Source organism: Rosa rugosa, chromosome 2 (genome assembly GCF_958449725.1).
Source record: "Rosa rugosa chromosome 2, drRosRugo1.1, whole genome shotgun sequence".
Taxonomy (NCBI): domain Eukaryota; kingdom Viridiplantae; phylum Streptophyta; class Magnoliopsida; order Rosales; family Rosaceae; genus Rosa; species Rosa rugosa.
This window is the reverse complement of record NC_084821.1, coordinates 18,713,206-18,723,597: the sequence shown is the minus strand read 5'-3', so window position 1 is coordinate 18,723,597 and position 10,392 is coordinate 18,713,206. Positions and strand designations below refer to the sequence as shown.

Genomic DNA, 10,392 nt, shown 5'->3' with positions numbered 1-10,392 from the left:
ATTATGAAATAAAATTGTTGCTTTATTTTATAGTTAACAAATAAAAACAAGAACTTGTTTTTATCTCACTTTTATTCATAACAATAAAACACACTGCATTACAAAAGCATAAACACACTAACAATAAAATAAAACCACACAACATTACAAAGCATAAACACACAAACAATCAAACCACACAATGGCCACATTGCCAATTATTGAAAGCGTGAAAATACAATCTCTTCATCTGCGGTTCCGCTCTGCTTGCAGCTTCATGTTCCAGAGGTGATTAACCAAATCTCCTTGAAGGGCTCTATGCACAATTGGACATCTAGCCCCCTGGTAACGGGTCATGAACTCCTCAAGTTCAGGACGGTTGCGCTCAACCTCATGATCATCCTCATACCTCTCATATATTTGTGCTTTCCTTGGTCTGGTGGGGATATCATCGGGGTCAAAAGGCGACTCTTCATCTTCTTCACGATCATCATCGACAATCATGTTGTGCAAAATAATGCAGGTCATCATGATGTATGATAGATCCTCTCTATCCCATCCACGGGCGGGTCCTCTTACTATTGCAAAACGAGCTTGGAGAATGCCAAAAGCCCTCTCCACGTCTTTTCTGTATGACTCCTGCATCTTTGTAAAATGAGCTTGCTCTGGCGTAATTGGATTTCTAATTGCTTTCACAAAAGATCCCCATTTAGGGTAGATCCCATCGACTAGGTAGTAGCATTGGCCATATTCTCTATCACCTACATGGTACGAAACTCGAGGAGCCTCACCTGTGCATATTTCGTTGAATAATGAAGACATTCCAAGTACATTAATATCATTAAGTGAACCTGGAAGTCCGAAATAGGCGTGCCAAATCCAAGCATCGTATGATGCGACCGCCTCCAGAATGATTGTGGGTTTTCCCTTATAACCAGTGAAGTGCCCTTGCCATGAGGTTGGACAGTTTTTCCACTGCCAGTGCATACAATCGAGACTCCCCACCATTCCGGGGAACCCCCTTTTGTCGGCAACATCGAGCAACCGCTGCAAATCTGCCGGAGTTGGTCGACGAAGGTAATGATCGTGGTACACATTCCAGATTGCTCTAGTAAAGTGTGACAAGATCTCCAAAGCTGTAGATTCAGCTACGTCTAGAAACTCATCACACAGGTCGGCCGGAAGCCTGTAAGCAAGCATCCTCATAGCACAAGTCAGCTTTTGTTCGGTAGACAAACCAACTCTGCCGGAGGCATCATCAGTTTGCACGAAGTACGGATCGTGGTTGGCAACATCATGCATCATTTGGTCAAACACATGAGGTCGCATTCTGTACCTTCTGCGAAATATATCGCCCTGGAACCTGCACGGCGAAGTGAAGTATAAAGCTTTCAGTCGTCGATCCATAGCTTCTCGATCTCTTGCGATGTACTGGCGCCCGGGCTGTGAACCACCCCACTGTGATTCTTCCTCTTGGATCCTCAAGATATGAGAGGAAGCTGCCTGCATCACCAGGGCTCTTTGACGATTTCTTGTAATGGCATCTTCTTCCTTTTGCATCAGCAATTTCCGGAGCCTATTCATTGCAACAAGGAACCAAAAATATAAAATGAAAAGGAAGTTCAGAATTTCTAAGCTTCTGATATGAGAAGAGATGTGTTTGTGAATTGGTGAGCTATGATGGAGTGAATGACTCCGTATTTATGGAGGGTTGGAAAAGGTTATCTGAAGATAGGATACGACACGTGGCAGATAAAAATAAAAAACGTAATCTAACCAGCCTTTCAACGACTGACACGTGGCACTAAAATCGGTATCAAAGTTTTGATAGAAAATCTTATCTTATCACGTGGTAAATAAAATCTCAACCGAGATAGAGATAAGATATCGGATCCGAATAGCATTGACACGTGGCATGAATATATATATATTCCCAAAAAAAAATAAAATTTTTTTTAATCAATTAATGACGATATATTATATAACATAATTATGTATGATATATAAATTCATATTGTAGTTAATTAATTCTCTAAAATTATTAATTTATTAAATGACTTTGGCTTTTGACTAAACATGGTTGGAGATGGAAAAATTGAATGAATAGTGATGACACTAGGGGAGTCAAATTTTACATATGGCTTTGGCTTATGACTAAATGGTTGGAGATGCCCTTATAGTCAGCATCACCAATGAGTCAAATGTAATTTGCATTTTACATACCTCAATTGCGAGTTTTCTTCTTTAACATGTTTGATGTGAAGTATGGTTGTCACAATTTTTCCTTTTAAGTGAGAAAATGAGGTTGTGCTTTGCTCTCGTCAACATTATGCCTCTTTCTATGACAAATGCTGACTTTTATAATAGTATAAAAGTGTATTGGTTATATATTCTGCTCTATTAATTAATTTAAGGGAAAAATTTACCAACGGTGTCTGGACACTTAGGAGACTTTCAGAATGATACCTGAACTTACAAAGTTATCAATGTGATACCTGGACTCATTTTTTCATATCAACGTCGTACCTACGACCAATTTCCATCACAGAGCCGTTAAACTTTGCACGTGCATCGCATGTGAGTCACTTAATGAAGACAAAAAGACCGATTTACCCTCAAAAGTTTTTTTTTTTTTTTTTTCTTTTCTTTCTTTCTTTAGAGCAACTCCAACAGATTCCCTATAACTATCCCTATTTTAGGGAAAGTGAGGAAAGAGAAAACCAAATTCCCTATATTTACAGTAAACTCTAAAATTTTAAGGAAGCATATGGAGATTTTAGAGATTGTTGTAAAATAGGAAATTTGTTGGAGTTGAAGAAGAAAAAGAGGCTAAAGGTTTGACTTTTGTTTCCCTATAATATAGAAATTATAGAGAAGCTGTTGGAGTTGCTCTTATTCTTCTTCTTTCTTTCTTTATTTCTTCTTCTTATTTTTTAGATTCTTCTTCCCCTGATTTGAATCATCAAGATTCAAAATCATCTTGCTTGTCCGATTCCCACCGCCGATCGTCGATCAAACACTGTCGCTGCGTCTCAATCCACCTTCATGCCCCTCAGATGTTTCTGGTTCCCCCCACTTCAAATCCTACAGCAAATTGAAATTGTGCACTGAGGCTTCGCCACTCACTCCGAGTTCATCCCCGCCGCCGCAGACGACGACTTAGACACCACCACTCTCGTTCTCTCCTCCGACCCCCTTTTATCCACCATTGATCAGAAACTCAGACCCCGCCAGCCCTCCACTCTCAAATCACAGCTCCAATCCCACCCCGCCATCCTCTCCGTCGTTCTTGACATGCAACACCACCTCTACACCATCCTCACCTGCAACTTCATCGGTCTAGTCGACAACTTCGGCCTCTAGCCCAACTTCGATCAGAGGCAATTGTAGGCCAAAGAATTGAGAGTGAAGGCAGAGGACGACGATGCCGACGGAGGTCCGGAAAACGAGGATGCAGAGGGTTAGGTTGCCCATTGTTGAAGAGGACGAGGATGAAGAAGAAGAGGACTATGAGGAAGAAAGAGGGTTTCGCCGGAGATTGAGAAAGAAAATGGGCTCGATAGGCGCGGCGGTGGTGCTGGTTGAACTGATCGACATGTGTGGTCTGGTGTTGGTTGCGGTGGTGTTGGCAAGGAGAGAATAGAGAAACCGAAAAAGAAGAAGAAGAAGAAAGAAGGAAAAGAAAAGAAAAAGAAAGAAAGAAAAGAAAAGGAAAAAAAAAAAAAAAAACTTTTGAGGGTAAATCGGTCTTTTGTCTTCATTAAGTGACTCACTTGCGATGCACGTGCAAAATTTAACGGCTCCGTGACGGAAATTGGTCGTAGGTACGACTTTGATACGAAAAAATAAGTCCAGGTATCACATTGATAACTTTGTATGTTCAGGTATCATTCTGAAAGTCCCCTAAGTGTCCATACACCGTTGGTGAATTTTTCCCTTAATTTAATCATTCCTAAGGTTCTATGTTGCTCGTGCTAATCGTATTGCACATATTACTGATGCTGATTCTTCTGAGCCCAGTGCTCCTATATATTGTTGAAGTTGTGGCTAATGCATTACGTGCCGATGGAGTTGAGCCTTTGAGTGCTTTTTCCACTTGTCATTCGGCTGTTGGCACAAGTGTGAGTGATGGTGAAAGTTCATATCTTCTCAAGTCTTGGCATGATATTGTTGACGATGAGTGCATTTCAGAAAGCACATAGTAGTCTTCAACAGTGTGTGAAATTGAATTTGATTGTGCTTATATGGAAAAGGTTATTGAAGTCATAAATGATGATCAGTTTAGTAAGTTTTGCCTCGAGGCACAGAAGAAGAAATTAAAAAGACTAAAACCTGCTCATACTAGCTGTAAGGTCGCTATCCTTTTAGCAATAGGATGCGCATATATAGTGAAGCCTTTTGATTAGTTTCTTCTAAAACTTTGTTCCTTTGATGCTAATTTATTTTGCTCTTTTTTTGTTTCAATACAACATTTGTTTGCGGGTGTTTGAAGTTTGGCTCGATGGTCTGACGATGAGCACCAGACGAAATCTAGAGTGCAGTGGGCGGCGGTGTAGCGCGGGTCGGCTTCATCGGGGCACCTCCAGGATCGGCGACATGATGGCGGGGTGCTGGATCGGCTACATCTTGGGAGGCTGGGTTCGAAGCGACGTGGCTCAGTTGGGCTTCGACGTGGCTCAGTTGGGCTTCGACGTGGGTGCGATGGTGAGTCCGGCGTGAAATTGAGGTGGCGAGGTTTGGCTTTGGATCAGTGGCAACGTCCGGCGTTGGATTGAGGCGGCAAAGTCCGGCGTTGGTTTGCAGCGGCGTAGTCTAGTGCTGGGTGGTGGCGGTCGACGACCAGTGTGGCTTGAAATTGACTTTGGGCTCAGGTCAGGCCATTCTTGTTGGGCCTGAGTTGGGTCTTCTCTTGGGCGATTGGGCTGGGTTTTTTTTATCTAGGCCCTTTTTTTAGTTTAGTCATTTTGATTAAAATAATTCCCTACTTTGTTAGGGAGCTATGCTTCTAGTTTTTTTAGTGAGCATCATCGAGTCTAGTTTACTCGGCCTATTTACTATGTAGTAGTTAATAGTCTATAGGCTTCCTTTCTGAGCATGGAACCGTCAAATGATTGGACCTAATCTATGTATCACTGTGCTACTACCATAAACTCTTTATCTACCCCTTGATGGTAGAGGAAAGGTATGTAATGGCCATTTCTGGCTTTCGATGAATGATAGTCGCCCTATTTGAGTTTGTTCAAAAAAAAAAAAAAATACAACATTTATTTGCTCTTTTTGAATAATTAGTACTTGAGAAATTATAGTTCTTATGTCCCTCTGTTGTATTTTTTTTATTAATTAAGAAAATTTCTCGCTTGTTGAGGAAAAAACAGTTAAATTAATTGCAAAATATTGAGTGACCGAGAGATGGATCGATTCGACGACAACTTTTATGTAAAAAGAAAATTAACAAAGAAAAGTGAGGCTAATTAACAAAATTGCTCAAAGAGGTGCAGCAGCACCCTAGAGCTTCTTAGCCTGAAAAACAAAAAGCTATTGATCTTATTCGCCGGACCAAGTCCTTCATCAAAAGCCATGATCATGTCACTCCCAAAGCTTGATCACCAGTCCGCCATGGGCATCCCATGTGTCTCATGATGCCTCTCCGCATTGTAAGGCAAGATTACAGCTTCGCGCTGAGCATTAACAAAACGATTCAACCTTTCCTCACTCACACCAAAAGCAGCTGCAAGTTCCGGACCTCTTAGAGCTTCAAGCACCGAGCTAGAACCGGCCAAAAACTGTGGCCGGTTCGGCTGTGCCGAGGTAGTGAATCCAAAAATCTCAAGTTTTTCGTTGTTAGATGCCACTTGGACAAATGGGAAGTACCTAGGCACCCAGAACACTCTCCCTGGTTTTAGTTTCGCCTTCATTGCCAAGGTTCCATTTGGAAACACAATCTGGAGTGATCCCGAGCCTCTTAGAACGACGCCATATTCTGTTGCTGTTGGGTTCACATGTGGTGCCAACATCGATCCTGCGTTAAGATTGACAAGGTAAACGCCAATGCCGGAGTTTTGTAGCGGTGAGTAATCAGACTCATCAACTGCCAAGCTTGATCCATAGTTGTTCTTGAAATCTGGCCTCCTCTCATAGAGGTTGTAAGCCTCCTGGGAGTGCTCATGATGATTCTGCTTTCTCTTCTCTTTTTCGATTGTTCCGAACATAGAGTTCAAGAGTTTCCTCCATGACCATGTTTGGGTTTGCTCTTGTTCTTGTGGGAAGTCGACCATTTTCTTTAGTTCTTGTAGTCTGTCCTGCTCTTTCATGCTTAGGAATTTTGTCCAAAGGTTTGATGATGATTGAGAATTATTTAAAGATATAATTGGACCCTCTTGTTGCCTTGTCAAAACCTGCCTTAGTTCTGAAGATGAGACCTGCAATGGACACAAATTATTCCTCATCATTTAAATGGTTTGTCACTTTGTCTAGTCCATTAATTATTAGTGTACGTATTTCTGAGATCTAATTATATCACATGAGAACCCTTGGATTTCAAATGATCATTAGGATTAGAAATCTGGGATTGTGAAGACAAGCTTACGTTAAATGCACTTCTGAGTATTTCAGAGTCAAACCCAGCAATGACAGATTTCGGGTAGTTTCCTCCACCAATGAAGAAATTCTGCATAGGTAAGAACCAATGAAGCTAGGTTAGTTAGAGACTCATGGGTCTATGTTACAAAAGGTACTACGTACGATTGACAACTAGGATAGACTTAATTAATTAAGGTTAGGATTTATTAAGATTAAGAAATGATTAGTGTACCTCCAAAGTACCCATTCTCAAACTGTCAGATGTGTCAATGCTGAGAATGAGCTCAAGTCTCTGGCCCTCCCCAACATTCTGCAAGTAAAATGTTGAACCAGCTGGGATTCTGTACAAATCCCCAGCCTTTAATTGCCTCTCTCCGAGTTCATGTCGGTGCACTAGTCCCACATTTGCTTGCCCTGGAACAATATTATAAAAAAACATTCCATTACAATCCTAATAGTTAATAAACTATAAGATAATCTATGCATAACTTGTAAAAATAAGCACAAAAACAACACCGGAATCAGAAGGTGATGAGATCGGTACGGATACCTGTGTGGACAAAGAGGACCACGCTGGAGTCAAGGTACTGAGGGATGAAAAGAGAGTTGGGTTTCATGGAGAGAAACCCAACATTTATATGTCTATTGACCATTCTCCGACCTACACTCCTCACCACCCTCATTTCCCCAGCTTCAGTTCTCAGCAGTAGTCTAGATCGTTGCAAAAGGAACCAATGGCGATGCCCTTTGTGCCCTTCCCACTCTTCTTCTCTCTGATCCCATCCCCAGTCCTCGTCTTCGTGATCGAAGCTCATAGCCATTGCCATGACTCCAAAGCACATCACAAGTGCAAGAACTAGGACGCTTACGATCACTTTCTTTCCCATTTTGATTTGACTTGTTGAGTTCTTCTCAGTAATACTCTGATGAGCTTGTGTGAAGTGGTGGTATGGGGTGTGGGGGTTTAAATAGAGGGAGCAAGAGAGAGCAAGAAAGTTAAAGTGAGACAAGTGTCGTGAATCCAGTGTGCAGAGAAATGTTCTAACGCTGATCTAAAGAGAAATAGTCTTCAGGAGGAAGGGCTTGTCTATTACCGATATTACTGCAAAAACCAAGTCTAACCCAAGGTTTCAAATTTCGGTTTCGGTTTCGATTTCGGTACTTCAAATTTAAGGAAATTTCGGAGAAAGTTTCGATTTCGGTGGAAATTTCGGTTAAAAATAAAGAAATCAAATTAATTGCATTTATAAAATGATATTTTTGAATGAAACTTTTACATAGACTAAACTAACCTATAATAAACCTATTTACAATGTAACATCTCTAAAATTATACATTTATAATAGAATTATGATATTTTATATGGACGAGATTGCTAAACTAGTGTTTTTATCTATGTGTATTGATAATGTAAATATGATTTACTTTTTTTAATAATTAGAAAATTACAAGGGGGTGGGGCGGGGCACGTAAAACCAAAACCTCGTGAATGAAAATGAATGAGTACAACAAAAGGAATATAAAAGCTACTACGATGTGGTTCGATCTAGCTGGTTGAACTGCTTTCATTTAGTATCATACAATACTGCTCCCAAGTACATGAATTTTGGAAATGATTTTTGTACTTCATCACATGGTTATTGTATGTGTACGTGTTGTTCCCTTTCCACATGCAATCCATATATCGGATATTGTGGAATTACCTAATATGATGTTACAGTGTATGAAAGCATACAATATTTGAGACGAAGCAAAAAGGAAATCATGTTATGGTTGGAGCATTCAACTTTGTAGCAGATAAAAACAAAAAGGTTTTTTGTTGTATTCAACTTGATTGCCAAAAAAAAAAAAAAAAAAAATCAAAATTTCATATTTTCTCTATAAAAGTGTGAAGTAAAAATTCATTGTAGGCAAGGTTTTAAGTTTCTCCGAAACTGCCGAAATTTCCGTAAATTTGAAGTACCGAAACGAAATTCACCTGCTATATCATTTCCGTCAGGAGTTTCCCGAAATTTACCGAAATTTTCCTTACATTTCCGCGAAATTCTAAATTTCCGAAATATCTACACACAGAAAATATATTTAAAAATTCAAACCGAAATTTTGTCACCTACAATGAATTTTTACTTCACACTTTTATAGAGAAAATATGAAATTTTGATTTTTTTTTTTTTTTTTTTGGCAATCAAGTTGAATACAACAAAAAACCTTTTTGTTTTTATCTGCTACAAAGTTGAATGCTCCAACCATAACATGATTTCCTTTTTGCTTCGTCTCAAATATTGTATGTTTTCATACACTGTAACATCATATTAGGTAATTCCACAATATCCGATATATGGATTGCATGTGGAAATGGAACAACACGTACACATACAATAACCATGTGATGAAGTACAAAAATCATTTCCAAAATTCATGTACTTGGGAGCATGATACTAAATGAAAGCAGTTCAACCAGCTAGATCGAACCACATCGTAGTAGCTTTTATATTCCTTTTGTTGTACTCATTCATTTTCATTCACAAGGTTTTGGTTTTACGTGCCCCTCCCCACCCCCTTGTAATTTTCTAATTATTAAAAAAAGTAAATCATATTTACATTATCAATATACAACACATTATCAATACACATAGATAAAAACACTAGTTTAGCAATCTCGTCCATATAAAATATCATAATTCTATTATAAATGTATAATTTTAGAGATGTTACATTGTAAATAGGTTTATTATAGGTTAGTTTAGTCTATGTAAAAGTTTCATTCAAAAATATCATTTTATAAATGCAATTAATTTGATTTCTTTATTTTTAACCGAAATTTCCACCGAAATCGAAACTTTCTCCGAAATTTCCTTAAATTTGAAGTACCGAAATCGAAACCGAAACCGAAATTTGAAACCTTGATTGTAGGTGACAAAAAAATTTAACAGAAATTTCAGAGAAATTTCGGACAAAATTTCGGTTTGAATTTTTAAATATATTTTCTGTGTGTAGATATTTCGGAAATTTAGAATTTCGCGGAAATGTACGGAAAATTTCGGTAAATTTCGGGAAACTCCTGACGGAAATGATATAGCAGGTGAATTTCGTTTCGATACTTCAAATTTACGGAAATTTCGACGGAAATTTCGGCAGTTTCGGAGAAACTTAAAACCTTGGTCTAACCTAAACTAATCCTTATTGCACAAATAATTACACGCAATATACTACTGATTAATTAGTGGATCTTCAAATGACATCAAAATGCCAAATAAATGCAAGTAATGTCTCGAATAATTTTCATCAAATCGCAAAGGGTGTTTTTAAATGTGTTCATTATATTTGGGGAAATAAACAATTCTTAATTGTCGGTATAAAAGTTATATCGAGTAAGAGTATTTTTAGCAAACTCTTTATTTTGGCTTCTTAGCTATTTTGGAGAGCATGTTTAACTTTTTATCTATTTTAATAGCTGCACCAGACTCTTAAGTAGCTCTCAATTATAACTTTTAGCTATTTCGCTTCTAAATATAGAGAGCGAGATGAAGCTCTCTATAATTTATGTTAACTTAAAACATTCCTTTTGAATTATTTTTTGTGATATATAAATACATTTATACTATTTAATCTTCATTCAAAAAACAATTTAAATTCAAAGCTAGCTAAAATAGAGAGAACTGATGCAGAAGTATTTTAAAAGTAGCTAGCCAAAATAACTTTTTAGTTACTTTAGCTAAAATTTAACTCAAATATAGCTAGCATTGCTAAAGATGCTCTAATTAGTTTAGTAATTCTTTTTCAAATGGAAAAATGGTCCGTACGGTACCCGAACTTTTGGTACTTGAACTTCAA

General features: G+C 38.4%; 2 protein-coding genes across 2 annotated transcripts; both read right to left on the bottom strand.

The window, feature by feature from the left end:
• Positions 1 to 225: 225 nt before the first annotated feature.
• On the bottom strand, positions 226 to 1,563 carry LOC133730488 (uncharacterized). The gene has a single exon (XM_062158067.1). The coding sequence runs from the start codon at positions 1,561 to 1,563 to the stop codon at positions 226 to 228; it is 1,338 nt and encodes a 445-aa protein (XP_062014051.1).
• A 3,773-nt stretch (positions 1,564 to 5,336) lies between these two features.
• LOC133733395 (vicilin-like seed storage protein At2g28490) lies at positions 5,337 to 7,490 on the bottom strand. The gene is made up of 4 exons (XM_062161026.1): positions 7,109 to 7,490; positions 6,791 to 6,972; positions 6,566 to 6,646; positions 5,337 to 6,398 (listed from the first exon to the last, which is right to left on the bottom strand). The coding sequence occupies exons 1-4, from the start codon at positions 7,443 to 7,445 to the stop codon at positions 5,583 to 5,585; spliced, it is 1,416 nt and encodes a 471-aa protein (XP_062017010.1). The 5' UTR covers positions 7,446 to 7,490; the 3' UTR covers positions 5,337 to 5,582.
• Between the last annotated feature and the right edge of the window lie 2,902 nt (positions 7,491 to 10,392).

What these genes read in the sequence shown, in the direction of transcription:
- LOC133730488 (XM_062158067.1), bottom strand. Translation starts at nt 1,563, where the DNA reads ATGAATAGGCTCCGGAAATTGCTGATGCAAAAGGAAGAAGATGCCATT.
- LOC133733395 (XM_062161026.1), bottom strand. Translation starts at nt 7,445, where the DNA reads ATGGGAAAGAAAGTGATCGTAAGCGTCCTAGTTCTTGCACTTGTGATG. An exon ending in TGAGAATGGGTACTTTGGAG is followed by an intron (nt 6,647 to 6,790) that starts GTACACTAATCA and finishes TTACCTATGCAG; the next exon opens with AATTTCTTCATTGGTGGAGG. An exon ending in TACTCAGAAGTGCATTTAAC is followed by an intron (nt 6,399 to 6,565) that starts GTAAGCTTGTCT and finishes TGTCCATTGCAG; the next exon opens with GTCTCATCTTCAGAACTAAG.